The following is a 19,456-nucleotide window of genomic DNA, read 5'->3' as shown; positions in this document are numbered from 1 at the left end:
TCAGCACACAATATAAATCCAAACAAACAAACAAACAAACAAACAAACAAACAACCAAACAACCAAATAAATAAATAAATAAATAAATAAATAAATAAATAAATAAATAAATAAATAAATAAATAAATAAATAAGACAAACAAAATTCTCTCTTGAAAAAAACCCAGATTATGATGCTAGCCACTGGCCATCCTGGCTGATGGATTTGGGGAGTTGTAGTACAAAAAAAATGTAATTCTTCCAACGGCAACTTCTGATCCACAGATTGGTCCAAGAAGTATGGACAGAATTAGTTTACAATAGATTTCCCAAATATCAGGCTCCTTGAGCCAATCTAATAAGCTACAAAAGTGTTTTAAAAAAAAGACTGATACAAGTAAGACATATGCGATGGGAAAGCAGAGAACAACAGGCTAAAAGCTTGCCAACCGGATTACTTACATCCACGCCTTTTAATATGAGGAGTCCATGTAAAGTATTTTCTCCTGCAGTAAATACAACTTGGGAATCCAAAGTCATTTTACTGATTAATATATGTCCTGCTCCACTCATTTTTATTGGAATCCCAAGATTCTGTGAGAAAATAAAATATTCAATATATAGTAATGGTTATTTTACCACTGTTGGTTTGGGTGTTGACTGACTGGTAGAAACTCCCAGTTGAGAATTGCTTTTGTGTTCCAATCCCACAGAATAACTCTTCTAAACTCTGGTTCCAGATTTACAAGGTAATGTCACACCACAAATGGATCCCCCTACTCTCCCCCCCCCCCCAAACTTGTTGCTCCTAATTTCCAAACTACATAGAATGTTAAACAGGAATGATCTGGGTTTTGAAACTTTCAGATCACCACATGAATTCACCTTGTCCTCTGTGGAAAACTATTTTCTGAATCATAAAAACCTGGAGGTTTTCCCCTGTGGTTTTAACCTCCTGACCACAAGGCTTGTGGAAGAGCTTTTCTCTGTTAAATTATATGATTCTTTAAAGCATAAATACTTTATTATAGATTTCATAGTATCCAATATTATCTCTTTTAAAATACCAACCATATCATTAATTTTCCAAATATCCAACAATTCTTTGTCTATTTTTTAATAATAGTTTTATGCCTAAAAATGTAAACCAGTTCTCCATCTCTTCATATCTTTATAGTCACTCATCACTTAGATGTCTGGTCACTTCTGCATGACCAGAAAACTTTATTATATCTATTACAGAGTGAGCTACTTTAGCAAATAAACCCTTTGGGATAAATATCTATTCTTGAATAGATTTTATGTATCAGCGAGTAAAAACAGACTCCTCTCTCAGTACCATTCAATTTTCTCCATGCATCTGTTAAATCTGTTTTACTCATCATAGCATTTAAAGTTGTAATATTATTTTTTCTTCCCCCTTTAGAGGGATTAGTTTTGTTCATTTCATTATATATTATCATATTAAAATCTCCTGCCATTATAACATATCTCTTCCTTGTTTCTGTTAAATTACTTCACAGATCTTGTGTTACAATACATTTTCTCAATTTTTTAAATTTATTTTCATTTATATTCTGCCCATCCAGTGTGAGTTAATAGTCTGGGCTGGTAAAAACAAATAAACACATATACCCACCCACCCGTAAATAAAATAAAATAATTATGTCTGCTTTATATTTGTTTAACAATGTTTCATTTTTTCCCACAAAATCATCTAAGCCTTTTACATTCAGTGTTATAACTCAACGTATAAAGCTCAATGTATTTCCTTCTAAGCTTCTGGAGGGAAGATTTCAAGGATTGCCTACATCAGATTGTCTCTGCCCTTGTAATAATGATAACTTTGAATCAGTTGGTCATGTTCTTCTTTTCTGTACTTGCTATTGGGATCTTCGTATGGAGCTTTTATTTATTTATTTATTTATTTATTTATTTATTTATTTTTTTATTTATTTTTTTATTTTATTTCTATCCCGCCTATCTGGTCATACTAGACCACTCTTTTATCACCTATTATCTGTAAATCTCCCAGGAGATCAGAGGAGGATTATGTCCAGTGGTTACTTTCTGACAGTACCCCTTATATTATGAGACAAATGGCCAAATTCTGTGCGGCAGCAATGGTTATTCGTAATCAAATGTTTGGCAAGGTGATTTTAGATGGAAATGTTTTTAATATAACACTGGTTGAGGTTTTACTTATATTAAGGATATATGATGTTATTAACTGGAAAGAAGGGGTTGTTTTATCATGTTTTAATGGAATTTTATTACCCTGACTGACTTCACAAAACTATAATTATATGTATCTATTTTATATTGATTTGGTTTTACTGGTCTTTGACCATAATAAAGTATTCATTCATTCACTCACAGTTTTTTTTAAACCATTTTGTACACATCATATCTCTTTCTTGGTCCCCATGATTTTTTAAAATGTCTAATTACTCTCATTCTAGATACCCCACATCCAATCTTACCCTCCTACATTTATTAGCCATTTCCTTTTCCTTCATTCCATGATATAAAGTCCAGACCATTGCATAGTGTCAGTGCTTGGAGAGAGAGAGGAGCGTCTGTCCAACCCCTGGGTGAACAAATCCATATTTCCCCAACTTTTTATCTCTTAACAGTATATGACACTACTGGGGTGGTATATAAATCAAATAAGTAAATGAATAAATTATAACTTAATATAACACTGTGTATTACATCTTAAGCTCACTTAAATTTAATCTATATAGAATACCCCACTCCAATAGTTTCATTATTCTTTCTATATAGAAAAAAAATGCAAATATATTTAACATGCATTATTCTTAAAGCCTATTCTTCCTGTTCACTCCTAGTTTAGCCCAATCAGTCTGTATTCAACATTCCCACTGGAGTCCTTAATTTTTTATCCAACATAATACATATTATTGTCTAAAAGAAGAGAAATACAGTATCAGAAAAAAGAGGAGAGGAAACAACAAGAAGAAACAAAAAGAAATAAACACAATCTTTTATCAGTTCACTCATTTTAAAAAAATTGTAACTGCCAACAGTGAAGTTGGAAGAAGCCTACAAGACTATTAAGTCCAAACCCCAATTATTGGAGGAATATAAATCAAAGGATATCTGCCAGGTGGTTGTCTAAATTTCTCTTGAATGCCTCCAGTAAAGCACTCACCACCTCTCAAAGTAATTGGTTCCACTCTCTTACTGCTCTAACAATTAGGACATTTCTCCTGATATTCAATCCAAATCTCGCTTCATGTAACTTGAGCCCATTGTTGCGTGTCCTGCACTCGGGGATGATTGAGAACAGATCCTGTCCTTGCTCTGTGTGACCACATTTCACCTATATCAAAAGTGCTATCAGATCTCCCCTCAGTCTACTTTTCCCAAGAACATGCCCAGTTCTTTCAGTCTTTCATCACAGGGCTTGGTTCCCAGTCACCTGATCATCCTTGTTGCTCTCCTCTGAACTTGTTCCAATTTGTTAGCATCCTTCTTGAAATGTGGTGTTCAGAACTGGACGCAGTACTTAAGGTGGGGCCTAACCAGTGCTGAATAGAGGGGGACTAGCACCTTGTGGGATTGAGAAGTGATACTTCTGTTAACGCAGCCTAAAATAGCATTTGCCTTTTTTGTAGCCATATCACACTGTTGACTCATATGCAGTTTGTGATCTATGGCAATTCCAAGGTCTGTCACACTTGTAGTATTGCTGATCCAGGTATCCCCCATCTTGTAACTGGTTTTTCCCCCCAAGGTGCAGTACTTCACACTTATCTTTGCTGAATTTCATTCTGTTGTTTCCAGCCCAGTCTTCTAGCCTATCAAGATTATTTTCAATTTTGTTTCTGTCTTCCAGGGTAATGTATTTCCTATTCCATCTAGTTTTGTGTAATCCGCAAATTTGTTTAGCATTCCCTCTATCCCCTGATCCAGGTCATTAAAAAAATGTTGAAGAGCCCAGGGCCCAGGACTCAGTCCTGGGGTACCCCATTTGTTACCTCCTCCCAGTTGGAGAAGGAGCCATTAATCACCACCCTCTGAGTATGATTTTGTAGACAATTGTGTATCCACCTGACACTTAATCTGTCCAGCCCACACCTAGTTAGCTTGCTAATCAGGATATCATGGGGCACTTTGTCAAAAGCTTTGCTAAAGTCAAGATATACTATGTCTACAGCATTTCCTCTGTCTATCAGATTAGTCTGGCAGGATTTTATAATTTGCTCCAGAATTTTCCCTGGGATTGACATCAAGCTGACTGGCCTGTAGTTCCTACAATCCTCTTTTTTGCCCTTTTTGAATATAGGGACAACATTAGCCCTCCTCCAATCCTCTGGCACCCCACCCGTTTCCCAGGGTTTCAAGAAAATAACAGACAGCGGTTCTGAGAGTTATTCAGCCGATTCCTTCAGTACTCTTGGATGCAGTTCATCCAACCCTGGAGATCTGAACTCATTCAAGATGGTAAGGTATTCTTTGACTCTTCCGTTACCAGTCTCCAGCTGCAATCCTGTCCCTTCCACTTGCACTTCACATTTGTCTAGAGGTTCATAACCTCAATTAATTTCATCTCCACTTTCTCCTCTCTCCCAAGCTCACTCTTCTTTAGATTGTCCCTGCACATACCCTTTCCCTGGACTCCTTATTATTCTTTTAATAGCTAATATTCTATCACTAGCATGAATACTTAAAACCTTTTCTTTATAATCGATATTTATTATATACTTTACTTATAATTGTTTAAACAAAACAGAATGGAGTTGGACTCCACAGCCTTATAGACTCCCTACCAGTTTTTCGATGATTGTTGCGATTGTTGAGTCATAGAAAGTAAAATTAAATTGAATTAAAACAAACTCCATCACCGTCTTATGACCCATATTAAGAAGCACGGCACCATTGCCATCTTGAAAGCCATCTAATAATGCTTCTAGATATCCACTACTCTCAAGTTCAAACACCTTTCAGTTTTAAATCACAATTATAAAATTTGTGGCCTGCAATGTATGGCAATGTCCACCAGATGGTAACCTCTGATCAAAAATTTAATTTCAGTTCAGTTCAACAGTCATTTAACAAAAGTCCAGTAGAGGGAGAAGCAGTGAATCGCAATAAAAGCAAAATTCAGTCAGTAGATAGTCAATAAAGGAAATGAAACAAAGAGAGGAGAAAAGCAAACAAACAAACAAAAGAACACAGAGTAGTTCCATTCCACTCCATCAAACAATTAATCTTCAAATAGTTTTAAAAAAGAGAAACCTTCTTTTTTTCCTTAATTACCTTAATTCATTAATTTGCCTGAATTAACACACATAAAACATCCATTCAGGAAAACAAAAAACTCTGTCTTTGCTTCAAAAGTGAAAGTATTTCAGTGAGTGAGTCAAAAAGCATTCCAGCTCTTCTAATAATATTTACTTCATATTTAGTTCATATAATATTTAGATCATATCCCTCTAATTGCCAGGGAACTTTAAACAAAGATAAGGCAGGGGCTCCTGACTTTCCCCCCTTTTTCCCACTGAGGCGTGTACCACTATCTACTCTGACAGAAAATGCAGGATCAGTCTGTTATCTAACAGAACATCCTTTTGTCCTTATCTCTTGCCCATTAATCTCAGCCAGGGACTGGGACTAAAATAATGGGGCTCGCTGTCATGTCAGAATTAACTTGCACTGGTGACTCAACTCGGACTCAGACTCAACTTGAGTTTCCCCCCCGATGACTTGGACTTTACTTATGACTTGGAGCCCATCCACCTGTCCTTTTTTTTCTGGGGAAAACAGATTGTTTTTAATAGGGGTTTGGGACTCGGGACTCGATACCAAAATCTCAGAGTTGGACTTGGGACTTAGGTTCAAAGACTTGCTGACATCCCTGATCTCAGCAGTCTTTTGATAGTACAGTGGTGCCTCGCAAGACAATTGCCTCGTGGGGCGAAAAACCCGCAAGACGATTGGTTTTCGCAATCCCTATGGTGCTTCGCAAGACTTTTTTTCTATGACCATGCTTCGCAAGACTTTTTTGAGACCAATGCTTCGCAAGACGAATAAATTTCATTCGTCTTGCTAGTTTCCCTATGGGAACGATTTTTTTCACAAGACGACAATTTTTGTGGAATGAATTAAAATCGTCTTGTGAGGCACCACTGTATTTACTCAGGAATTGCTCTGTTAGGCAGGATGGCTTTTAAACAAAGCTTTAATGAGACCTCTGAGGGAAGGAATGATTGTCCGTTCATCTTGGAGCCCAACCACGCCCCTTCCTGTGTCTCTTCTGGGATGACAGTGGGGGGACTGAATCCCCAGTCTCTGGCTCTGCAGTCAGATACCTAAACCACTGAGCTATCCAGCTAGCTCTAAACCCTGTACCAGCAAAAATTCAGTAACAAAGAGAAACTCGCTTGCAGGACAAAAAAGCATGGCGAGGTAGGGGTTTTGTCACTGTTTTTACCAAGAAAAGCCTCTTTTGTGGATGGGAGGAAAATACAGATACTACCAGTGGTAAACCATGCACATTATTTCTAATTTCTTTCTACACTAAAAACGAAACTATGATGATCTCTCCAAAATGGAGTATTTGGGGAAGGTTTTGAAACCTGAAGAGTGATAGTACAAATCGAGTCAAAGTTTCTGAGATGTTCTTTTCATTATTCCCCTTGAAATATATCAATCTGCAGAATTACCGACAGAGGGCATGGTGGAAGAAGCAAAATGAGGGTCAGGCTGAAACACTGCTGTTGTTATTGCCACTTACACTGGACTTGTTAAAAAAATAAAGATCAAGAAAAGAACGAAGCTATCCCAGTACTGCTGAGAAATCTGACAGACACCAACTCCTTTGGGATCCCCTCAGGACTGACAGTTCAGTTTGTGCCTCACTTCTAAAACAACCTTTAGCTGCCCCTGCCAGCCTTGCATTTCGAGGGCGCTGGTGGCTTCTACATGGCAGTCATCTTTCTTAATGGCTCCAGTCAACTGTGAAGAACTTGAGAGATTTGAAATCCTACCATGAGATACAAAACTCACTTTCCCCAGACTGTAAGAACCAACTTAACAAGCTATTGGATTTCTACTCTTCTGTTCCCAGCCTATCAGGACTATTCCATTTCAAATAACAACTGTAAAGTGAGAAGTTACAGATTGTGACTCTGTTACAAATGGCTTGTGGGGTTTGCTTAATAGTTATGATTCAGGAAATTCAGGCTCGGGACTGACTTTCTTGTTTTTAAAACTAAAGAGCAGACATTTGTGAACAAGAAGGGATATTGATCTGAGCAGTGGCATTGATGTCAGTGTCCCCACCCCCCGCTCTACTCAAGATGTGCACACATCAATTTTAGCATGGAGTGAAATATCTATGAGTTTTCCACCCACTTTAAAGAGCCAACTCCCATTCCAGAACTTAGAAAAGTTGTTTTTTTCTGAACTGTCTCCCAGAACTATTAAGCTTTCTGGGAATTGTAGTCCAAAAATGAAACTTTTGCTCTATTTAGAGAAAAAAAAAGGAGGAGTTAGCTATCCCCTCAGAGTACTAGAAAGAGAGCAGGAGAGAGAATGAGAGAGACAACATTAATGACCTGTAGAGTTTTGCAACCTGTTTCCACTTCTAGAGCCCATTCAGTCCTGTTTTGGGGCTGGATTTCTCCTTGGGCCTCAAGCTTGCAGCTACCGAAATGCAGCCTCAGCAATCCCTCAAAGGGAGAACCATTTCCCACGGACAGAAGGACTGCATTCGCAGGAGGCAGCCCTAGATCATGGAGGAAGGGGACAGAGTGACTCAGACTTCCCTTGATGGTGTATCGGTCTACAGAAGACATCTCCACTTTCATGTCAGCTGTTCTGCCATCACCTTGAATGTATGCTGTCAAACTGATATTGTAGATGTTTTTGAAGAATGATCCTCCAGAGATTAGATATGGAGATAATTCCATGTTCTAGGAAACCAAACAAAATGAAATAAAGAATTAAAAAAACACACACACCATCTAGAATCTGCATCTTCTAGCAGCATCAGATGATACATCTCATTATTATTGGGGTTGATGGGAGTTATGACTGAACCAGGGAACCAGGTTGGAAAAGAGTCTACTAGAATCTACTCTCCAACCTACCAAGGGCATTTCAATGTCTCCAAACCAGGGCTGTGGAGACAAATGTTTGGGAACTATGAGTGAGGCACATTCTTTCTAATTTATTTCTACATTAAGGCAGCTTACAACATTAAAACAAGTAGAACCAAAAGACAATAAATAAAAGGAACTGAATCATAACAATAATTAAAATACATTAAATGATGAAAACATTTAAAACTTTAAAAACAGACTTCTGGACTGTTATTAAAAGCCAGTCAGAAACGGTAGGTCTTCAGCTGTTGACGGAAGGATAAAATGGAGGGGACCAACCAAATATCCCCGAGGGAGAGCATTCCACAATCTGTGGGAGCTGCCACAGAGAAAGGCCTTTCTCATGTCACCATCAAGCATACCTGTAAGGGCAATGGGACTGAGAGGATGGCCTCCTCTGAAGATGTTAAGAGCCAAGACGTCTCATAGGGGGAGATACGGTCCTTCAGGCAGCCTAGACCCAAGCCTTACAGGAGTTTGCACATCCAGAAATTGACTGGTGGCCATTGCCGTTGCAGCAGGGGCGTTACATGTTCCCTATAACTGGCCAGAGTCAGTAGCCTGGCTGCTGCATTTTGAACTAGCTGAAGATTCTGAACCTTCAAAGGCAGCCTCATATAGAGTGTGTTACAGTTGTTATGTGCCTTAAAGCTATAAGAGCAACCCTGCTGTGGATGAGTAGCATGAGTAGCTTTACCTGTTACATGCCTCCAGTAAGTTTCCATGACTGAGCGGTGATTCGAACTCAGGCCTCCTAGTCTATCACTCTCTCCACTCCACCACATTGGGTGCTTTGGAAATACAACTCTGACACTCACTTACCATGCTGGCTGTGGTTTCTGGAAGAGGAAGTCTCCAGAACATCTGGAACACCCAAGATTCTCTCTCCCACCCCCTAGCATAAAAGAAAAGCTTATGTAGTCACCTCCGAGTGGGCACATTTATTCAGAAGAGCTGCTTTCCATTCTGCTGCTGTTACTTCACCCTCTGTACTCAGCTCTCCACTGCCAGTGAACACGCATTCTCCAAGGATGAATTCAAAAAGGCCCTTGTACTCCTTCACAGTGGCTACTTTTAGCTGGTTCTCCTGGGGAAAGCCCAGGGACTTAAAGTAAGGCCAGTTGTGTTGCAGACCAAGCTCCACAATTTGCTCTGGACTGCATGCGGTGTGAATCTTGAACTGAATAAATGAGTTGCTAGAAATTATTTCTCCCGTTATATCAGCTGCACAGCGGCTTGAAAGCATTGATCCATTGAGCAAAAATCTTGCTGGGGCCTAAAATGAAGAAGAATAAGGCTATCAATTCAGTTTTCCAGGAGGACCGTTTGCAAATCTAGAGAGATGCAGAGTTGTCTTCTGCTCCAGATGTTCAAAGTCACTGACACTTTCAATATATGAGCAGTGACTTTGGGGGGAATGTCCCATTGGAATAGGATGTTAGGAAATAGAGCTGGGTCCTACAGGCTCCAAGTCACGTTTGATGAGGATGAACTGGAGACGCCCAAGCCTGATGGGGAGAATCTGAACCCTCATGGGAAACCAGAATGTGAGTCCACATATCCTGGACCCTCATTCTATGGGTGGTGGGGTTTCAGGAGGGGAGCCTCCCAGTCCTCAGGGGAGTAGAAGGCGGAAAGGAGGAGTCTAGCTTGAAGCTCCCAGGAGGAGTGCTCAGATGCAGAGGAGGTCTCTCCATGAGCAAATACTCTTCTCGTAATCGAGATCTTTCTTTGTGCCACACTGACAGCATTGTACAGCACAGCACAACTCTACTGCTGGAGGCAACGTGTCTGACAACTTCTGCTTTGTTCCTGGGCACTTCAGTACCTTGCTCTGGACTGCCTGGACCTTTGACCCTTTGGAGTCCTTCTTGGTTTATAATAACCTTGGTTTGCCCGAACTGCATGTCTGCTTTAGTGAGCTCAATCTTTCCTGCTTCCCCTGCTTCATCCTTTCCTTGGTTTGGGACTTTACTAACCAGCAGCTTCATTTGCCTCAGGCACTTGGGACCAGGACAGCTCTTTTCTTCTGGAATCAGTGGCTATGGTTATGAATGCTAGCTTCTGTTTTGGATAAGACCTCCTTCCAAACCTTCCCTATCTTAGTAATTTTCAGCAGCTCCAAGTTCAAAGTTACTTTACTTCCCAGCAGGGCTATTCCATGTAACCAGTGCTTGGCTTGGAAAACAGCATTGGTCTGTGCTGGGACACTATGTCTGAGCAGCCACTCCAGCGGTAGTTTTGGTTCCCAAATAGAAATGGTTACGAACTGCTGGCTTGTCGGGTTGTCCTAGTTCATTTACTGCTGCAACAAGTGTTTGGCAGTCTGGTGCCCCACGCCACCTTCCAGTAGGTGCCCACTCGGAGGCAGTGTCCTGGCTTCCCTGCCCTGCCTCTGATTGGGTGCCTGCCAGGGGGAGTGGAGTGCCAAAGCACCAAACGCCTGTTGCGGTGGCAAACAAACCAGGATGAACTGCCAAAACGACCGCTTGTGCCCGTCTCTCTTCCCAGGTAGTAACTGTTTCCACATCCATCAGCTTTCCATCCACCCACTGTTCAATTCAATTGTGCCTGGAGAGAAAATACGTCCAACATCAATCGTCTATGGCTTTGTACTTCTTCTGGAATTGATACTGTACTCCATTGCCAATCATTCAAGTGAAAACATCAAATCCAACTTGATTCGGATCAGTTGACTGAAAACAAAACACGGCCACTCTCATTAAGGTGGCTTTGACCATTTTCCATTTGTATCTTACAAATGGATTGTCTTTGCTAGGTTTTGCTAAAGGCTGGTAAATAAAACCTCTTGCTACATTTGCTTTCAGATATGACTCATATCTGACTTGTGGCATATATTTGACTTGTGGCACCACTTTATCTCAAGTCTTCCTTGCATTTTGCTCTCTGTCTAAGCCAGTGGTTCCTAACCTTGGGTTCCCATATATTCTTAGACTACAACTCCCTGAAAGCCTGGCCAGTACAGCTAATGATAAAGGCTTCTCGGAGTTTTAGTCAAAGAATGTCTGTGGACCCAAGATTGGGAGCAACTTTTTTAAGCAGTCCAAGCCTTCTGTGGTGTGAAATTCTTCTATTTATTTATTTATTTATTTATTTATTTATTTATTTATTTATTTATTTATTTATTTGACTTATATCCCACCTGTCTGGAGCACTCTAGGTGGCTGCTATTTATAACGCTATTGCTCCAGATTATAACGTCTGCCCCATCTCTGCTGTCAGCTTTAAGCTTGGCATGTGAGGAATCATCAAGGATCCATATCCATAGCATTTTAATAGAGGTTTTGCAAATGCTTCTTATTCAGAATGCATCTACTACTCAGAAGGGCTAAGATTAAATATGGCCATGTGTATTGGTCTGTAGATTAACAAGCATCCAGAACAGTAAATCTCATGGTATGTTCAGTGCCCAATGGTAATTGATTCACTGTTCATAAAGTTTAGTAAACTCATGCCTATCTGAACACCTAAAAATCCTTCACCAGTACCTAGCCTCTCTTTATAGCAACTAAGGGCCTAATTCACCTACTAAAAGAACACCAGTTATACTGAACGCTTCCATACCTCTGTTGTATTGATACATTTATTTTCACAGTCACATGGTTATATAAACTGGTGGGAGTGTTCACATTTTTTAAACTTCATCAATTCATTTCTTTCTATCTGAACTGTCATAGCAAGCTACACTGCTCTTAATTTTGTATTGATTTAGTTTCTTTACTGTTTCTTGGGGCAATCAGGCTCATGCTTTTTTTTTCAAAAAAAATTACAAAAGTGATACATTGACTGTGCAATAGAGAGGGCTGAGCCTTCTCTCTTCCTACCCTTTTCCCTTCCCTCCCTTTTGCAAACCTTTTGCAAAGGAAATGAATTGACAGAACAGTACTTTGCAAGTCTTTTGCACAGCATCAGGAGGAGGAAATGGGGTTTTGCAAGACTTGAAAAGCAGGGTTAAAAAGAGAGAGAGATGTGACACTCCTTTCTTTATAGTTAAAAGCAGGAAATGCCTCTCCTCAAGCCTTATTTCACATGTGAGAGGGGGGGAGGCTGTATCCTTCAAACTGTCTCCTTCCAAACAATATATTCATGTTGTTTTTGCTAGCAGCAGCAGCTGTCACTGCCAATGTGTTGACATTTTTAAGGGTACAAACACAGTGGCCATGAAGTGGCCACAGTACCCAGAAACCCAATCCCACACAGGCTGAAACAATAAAGAATGAAGTGCTTCATTATCTGTAGAAAATAAAACAAACCTCCCAGTGAGGGGAAAATAAACCAGAAATAAACTGCTGGCCAGGAAAATGAGTTGATTTTGGCTGCATATTGTATGCTTGGAAATTTATGAAATGATTTTAAAAAGGGATATATTGTATAACTGTGGTTCTTTTGCCAGATGTGATTGAGCCCTAAGCCTCCCAATGGCATGTTGCTGCTCACTAAGCTTGTAGAAAAGCAACTTGTACCTCCAACAAGTGGTTTGCAACCTCTCCACTACAGTGGCCAGAAAGCTGATGAGATGTGGATTCTCCATCACAACGAACCTGCAGAAGTACAAGTAAAACAGTAGAGATGCATTACATCCTGGCATGACAAACATTTTTAAAAGCTATCTATTTTATTCTTTTTGCCCCAACTGAAGAGCCCAAAACTCTGCAGGAACCAGGATTAGTCAATCTGCAGTCCATGGGCTGAGTTGCTTATCTAGGCTTGCCCTGATCCTTAAGAATGCTTCCACTGCTGACCAAAAAATAAAATAAAAATCAGTCCTAAAAGGGACAATCACATCCCCAAAGCCTCTGGGAGACCTGATTCTCCACTTTAGGACTATTGTTGTTTCACATCCTGAAATGGCATTTTATTCCTAGTAGAACAAAGTGTTGATGCTTACCTACAAAGCCCTAAATGGTTTAGGGCCTCGATACTTGGCGGAGCGCCTTCTACCACCAAGATCTACCCGTGTCACTCGCGCGTGCCAGGAGGTGAGGCTGAGGAGCCTAATGCCGAGGGAGGCCCGGAAGGAAAAGACAAGAAATCGGGCCTTCTCGGCGGTGGCTCCTCGCCTATGGAACAACCTTCCCCCTGATATTCGCGCGGCCCCCTCGCTGGGTATTTTCAAAAAGCAATTAAAAACATTGATGTTTTGGCAGGCCTTCCCCCCTAGTTAATTCCTGATCCCCTCCTCTTTTCTTTCCTAATGTTTAACCCAATTGTCGAAAGTTTTTTATGTAATTTTGTTGTTTTTATTGTGGCATTTCTTGCTGTAAGCCGCCTAGAGTGGTCTGTCGACTAGATAGGCGGGATATAAATAAAATAAAAATAAATAAATAAATAGAACTGACTGGTGAGCATGGCCCTTCAAATTCCAGAGGAATGGGTGGAAAACCGAGTAGCCATGAAGCCAACTGCTGTGCAGATGCCAACTGCTGATATGGACAGTAATAAGCCAGGCAGATCAATCATCATACTCCATACGCAAGAGAGTCCAGCTCTGTGGCAGAGCCCATGTTTCACTAACAGCCTTTGGTCAATGAAAACCACATGGCTCTAGAGCTGACTGAATATAAGGCTATCTCCTATGTACTTACCTGGGCTTCTGGTGGGATAATATGAAGCAGCTGTCCCACATTGTGATGGAAGAGAAGGGAAAACCAGGTGGTGCTGTTGGTGCCTTGATTCTTCAGTTCAATCTGGAACTCTTCTTTGTCAGCATATGTTGTCATTCCCACCACAAATTTTCTGCTGAAATTCTAACCAAATGAAAAAATGTATGGTGTAAAGAAGAAGTTGACCACACACTTCAGTGGACAAAGGGACCATCTGTATAACGCTAGACTATATTTAGTATAGCCCCAATTCTATTTCATAACTTTTCTTTCACCTTCAGTATTCATTTGTCAAAAATACATCCATGGAAAGCCATGACAAATATTAAACCCAAGAATGGGAGCAAGGACACTGCTGGGAAACATTGGGGTTGTTCAACAGAACTCACCCAACATATCTGAGGTAGCCAAGAACCAAAGATGAAGAACTTCCTGTTCTTAGGGAATATGCATGTCAGGATTACTAAAATGACCATGTGGGGCATCCAAACACATTGGCCAGTATCATGTTTTGTAGGCCACCCAGGAATGACATCACCAGCTGCAGCACACTGCTGCTAATCAAAGAGTCCCCTTTTCAATTTCAGTGTGTCACACACTTTTGTATCATTGTATGCCAGCTGCACATTTGAATAAAGATCTCTTTAATTGGTGACAATCTGCCACAGCTGGTGACATCACTTCTGTTGCATAAGTGGAGCTACACAATGGTTATTGCATTCAATCCAAAGGATTATTGTTCAGGAACCAAAATGCAGTTATCATGAAGGCTACCACAGAAACTTCCTTCAACCAGTTGCACTCTTATATTCATCATTTAAACATGAGATAATAATCTAAGATTTATCCATATTTATTATCTCACACGTACTATTTGCTCTCTTCCTATCACTTAAGTCACAAATACAATTTAGAGCATTTGTCACTGAAACCAGGTAATCTTGCTAGTAAAAATGACTCAAGGATTTGGAGCAAGAAGGAAAAATGATGTTGGCTAAAAGTGTAGGACTTGCAACCAGCATGATGATTGGGGGAAGGCTAATATTCTCCCTATCTTCAAAGGGGGGAAACAGGAACTATAGACCAGTCAGTCAGTCAGTCAGTCTGACATCAGTCCCAGAAAAAACTCTGGAGCAGATTATAAAGTGGTCATTCTGCAAGCACCTTGAAAGTAGAAGCCAACATGGATTTGTCATTTATCAAAAACAAATCCTGCCAGACTAACTTTATCTCATATTTTGATTGAATAACCTCCCTGGGTAGAGGGTGAGATATCTTAATATATATTGATAAAATTTTGATAAAGTGTCTCGAGATATTCTGCTTAGTAAATTAACCAGGTGTGGGCTGGATAGAACAACTAGTTAGAAATGGATACACAAAATTGCACTCAGAGAGTGCTTATCAGTGGCTCCCTCTCAAACGGGGAGGAGTGGGGCATCACAAGGTGAATATGAGTGTGATGTGGTTGCAAACGAAAGAAAGAAAGAAAACACCAATGCTGTTTTACGCTGCATTAACTAAAGTATAATCCCCAGATCACATGGTGTACTAGTTCCCTTCTATTCAGCACTGGTTAGGACTCATCTTGAGTACTGTGTCCAGTTCTCGACACCTCACTTTAAAAAGGTGGTTAACAAACGGGAACAAATTCTTTGAGAGTTGCAGTCCAAAAACACCAGGGTTAACAAAGGTTGGGAACTACTGCCTTAGAGGTATGAACCTGGGCCATCAGAATTGCAAATTAATACTTCGTTTTCCTTCAAAATGATCAGTCACAAAACACAAGTCACAGAAATGCCAAAGAGGGAAGTGGTATGACAAATAAGTATTTCCCCTATTAAGGAAGTACCCCTTCTGATGATGATATTCTTCACGTATGGTTTAGTTTTGACTAGACATGGAGATGAATATAAAAAAGGATTGTGATAGTCAACGAATATTGCTGATTCGTCAGATATTCGTTGCTTCATATTCTTGAGGTCCAGAGACTCCGACAAATACAAAGAAACTAATATAACCGTTTATATCTGTCCCTTCATCTATCAGGCTTCCCCCCTCTTCCTATGCCCGAGCAGGCATAGAAAGAAAATTGAAGGGGGGGGGCAAGCAATCCCCCAGCCCCACTGTCTTTGCAAAGATTGTGGGGCTGGGGGATCGCTTTGATCCCACTTTGATCCTCTCCCTCCTCTTTCTATGCCCCCGTGCCATAGGAAGGCTGTGGGGGCCGGGGCTTTTTAAATTATTATTTAGCCCCAAGGGCTGTCTAAAAAAAATATGACCTGACGAACTGACAAAGTGATTCGTGGTTCATCGGGCCACTGGGGGGCAATTCATGGGTGGACGACCTACGAACCAGAACGAAGCACCATTTTGGCACTTCGTCCCCAGTTTTGATCCTTAGAGTTCTGTGGCATCCTCAGTCCCCACTGACCTCTTTCTGAGGAGGGCTTCTTGTTTTGTTTTTGGCAGCTTTGTGCCCAGCCAAATAGAGCATTTGTTCCCTTATATGTATCCACATGTGAACCAATGAGATAAGTTTTTCTCTTGTCACCCAGACAACAGAAGTCTCAATTCAGTATCAACGGTGACCAAATCTGGCTTTCTGAGGTTTTTAAAAAAATCTTTTCAAATTTGTTTCCCTTTAAATTGGAGCAGAGTTCAATTGGAATTCTTTCAGTTAGAAGCTTTCATGTATAGTGGTAATGTACTAAAACAACTACAACAGAATCCAGCACACACACACACACACACACACACACACACACACACATTTTAAAGCATTTTCTCAACCTTTTTGAAAGAGTTATGTGTTTGTGTGTGTGTGTGTGTGTGTGTGTTTTGAAAGATAGCAGATTTCCAGAGTGAGCCTCTGCTGCTACGGACTCAGACTAGAACCTTTCAATAGTAGTGCTAGAAGAAAACAGAATGGAAGATCATTTCGAAAGTGTTTCTTCAAGCTGAACCATTTCTTTAAAGGAGGATGATTTCTTAAAGAGAAGCAAAGTGGGATTTTGAAGAGTAAGCACAGACAGAAAACTTGATAAAGTCTGCACTCACCCAGCACCACAAAACACAATCACAACAAATACTCTGTCTGGATGAGTCCTTATCCCCCCCCCTTTTTTAAAAATATTTCTGTAAACCTTTAAATATCTTGCATAATATGTCCCTCTTGTTTCTTAGGGTGTCATCTGACAGTGGGAAAGGCATGCATATTGGAAAGGGTCACTTCGTCAGGAGCAAAGTCCCTTAAAGTGTACCTTCAGTCTGTTGGGGAATTGGTCCAGCATGGCTCCAAAAATAGTAGCCCTACAACTGGACTAAAAATGTTCAGCTTGGGTATGGATCAGGGTTGAGCTGGACCACAATTCCCCATATATCATATGACTGCTGGAAAATTATTGCACCAGACCACCAACAAGTGGTCTAAAATGTGCTCTGTTTCCTTGTGTAATCACACCAGTGGCTCTGTTTTCATTTCAATCTTGACACATCAGTTAAGTTTGCTGTCAGGTGAGGCAGTGGTTGATAAAGACTGAGGACAACAAACTGCTATCAAGAAGGTGCTTACAGACCATTGTAGTCCAAAAGAGCCCTGGCCATAATAGTTCATATCATAATGTACTAAGGAGACCATCAACTACCTGAGAAAATTCTGTTGTTTTGTTGCTTTACATCTTATTTGTTAGTTGGCTTGCTCTAATACTTTTACATTCTAACACCTCCTCAATGGCCAGAAAAGTAAAATTGTCTATGAAGTAGGGATGGGGAATTGGCAATCTCGGCACAAATCTAATCTCCCTCAGGTCTGAATTTGGCCCTCCTCTGGAGTTCCTCAGAAGGCCACACTCCTTCCTCCATTATATCTTTGCTTGGAGGTTCCCCAATTTTGCACCTTGTTTCTTTTTTAATAGGTTGACATGCACTTAAGTCTTAACTACAGGCAGTAAGATCTTTAAGCTGAAATATGGAGGTATTCTTGGTCCCACCAAAGACTGGAATACTTCCCATTAGCACTTCCCTTAAATGGAATGTGGCCCTCGAAGAGGTTTGCCACCCTGTACAAAATTGGTTTTCCTTACTTTGTAATAACAAGCAGATTCTATAGTGAAAGGTATTCCATATTGCTTCAGTTTCTTAATGTTGTGGCTGATGCTTGCAGTGAACTGAGCTTGAAAGATTTCCTGGTCTGGTTTCTGAAGTCCAAAGGTAGCAGTAAATCTTTTGTTGCCTCCCTGGAATTGTACAGTTACTGTATCATTGGCATCAACGCGGCAATACTTGGCTATGATGCTACTTTCTGTGGAGAGCCCTCAAGAGAAGAGAGAAAGAGAGAATGTGCAAAATGAAACTAAAGTCAACACAGCATTTCTTCGTATTCTAAAGAGCATCTGCAGTGCGGGGTATCTCATTCTGGGCTTGGGAAAACTGCTTTTTTAGCCCTCAGTTCCCAGAGTCCCTCAGCTAGCATAGTCATTGACCATGTTGCCTGGGAAATTTGTGAAAGTAGCCCCCCAAAAGTAACTTTTCCAGACTCTGCATCCTTAGAACATCAGCTGGGGAAATAAGCTCTTCTCCTAAGCCTAAAGTTTCAATAATTAATTGGATCCCCCACAACTCTTGTTTCACAGTAGTGTAACCCTCCAGCTGTAGCTCTATTGCAAATTCTGCTATCCCCACCTTCAGTCCTGTTATCGACAAGGTCCCCTAACCGTACTTTAACTCAGTGGTTCTTAACCTTTGTTACTCAGATGTTTTTGAACTGCAACTCCCAGAAACCCCAGCCAGCACAGTTGGTGGTGAAGGCTTCTGGGAGTTGCAGTCCAAAACTCCTGAGTAACCCAAGGTTAAGAACCACTGCTTTAACTGAAGCTCAGAAATAAAATCTGGGGACCTTTAACATCCAACTGAGCGAAGTCACAGTAACAGCCAGCAATTTGCACTGTCACACTTAAGGGCACCACACAACTATGCTGGATTTCAGTTCTGGAGTGCATCCATAATAAGAATTCCCTCTGCAGAATACATCTCTCTTTCATCTCATTTTAGAATGCCCTCCAGATGTTGCTAATGGAAGCATTCGAGCCTATTCTCCTTGAAAGAAGCAGGCAAAAAGCGAAACACTCCAAGAGCACCCTAATGCTGAAAGAAAAGCCCGTTAAAGGGTAAAGTATACTTGTAGCTGTAACTAAAGATACACTTCCTCTTTAATGCCAATGTGGATCTATTAGTTTCTCTTTGCTTTGATGTCTGGGACCTTTTATCATTCAGTTGACTAGTAGCCCAGCTAAAACAACTGGAGTTTCTAAGGAATCTTTCATCATGAATTAAAATGGACTTTAGGACTAAATGGTAAGGATCAAAGCAAAGGTAAGATTTTAAAAGCAAGGGTTGGAAAATGAAACCACAAGGGAAAGCCAGTGTTTTCTACATTTTCTACATGTTTTTCAGTGCCAATGGCCATAATGTGGAATGCTATATTTTAAAAGTAATGTGATCCTATTCCTCATTAGAGTGTTATAGCTAAAGTATTTAAAAAGTAACATTGCATTGCTCATTACTGTCTTGGGGTAACGTTTGTTCCCTTATGGGAAAAAAACTCTGAGGATTGGTAAGAGAACAACATAAAACTTTAACTGTCAAAATGGCTCTAAAAATGCTTAAATTTACCCTTTTAAAATAACTTCAAAAATAACTAGGAAACAATATTAATCATAC

At 40.3% G+C, this 19,456-nt stretch overlaps 1 protein-coding gene across 5 annotated transcripts in view; it reads right to left on the bottom strand.

Annotated features, from left to right (window-relative positions):
• The window catches only part of LOC110090494 (uncharacterized), a 123,045-nt gene that overhangs the window by 47,332 nt on the left and 56,257 nt on the right, over positions 1–19,456 (bottom strand). For 3 of the 5 annotated variants that reach the window (XM_078381239.1, XM_078381242.1, XM_072982743.2), the window contains exons 20-25: positions 17,821–18,050; positions 13,718–13,879; positions 12,596–12,673; positions 9,037–9,387; positions 7,566–7,922; positions 442–573 (exon numbers count right to left, since the gene is read on the bottom strand). In XM_078381239.1, coding sequence (XP_078237365.1) covers positions 442–573; positions 7,566–7,922; positions 9,037–9,387; positions 12,596–12,673; positions 13,718–13,879; positions 17,821–18,050 — 1,310 coding nt within the window. The remainder of the gene's footprint in view (positions 1–441; positions 574–7,565; positions 7,923–9,036; positions 9,388–12,595; positions 12,674–13,717; positions 13,880–17,820; positions 18,051–19,456) is intronic. The other 2 variants (XM_078381241.1, XM_078381240.1) reach the window with 2 other exon arrangements.

The sequence above is a fragment of the Pogona vitticeps genome, chromosome 13 (genome assembly GCF_051106095.1).
Source record: "Pogona vitticeps strain Pit_001003342236 chromosome 13, PviZW2.1, whole genome shotgun sequence".
Taxonomy (NCBI): Eukaryota; Metazoa; Chordata; class Lepidosauria; order Squamata; family Agamidae; genus Pogona; species Pogona vitticeps.
This window is presented reverse-complemented; position numbering and strand designations above follow the sequence as displayed.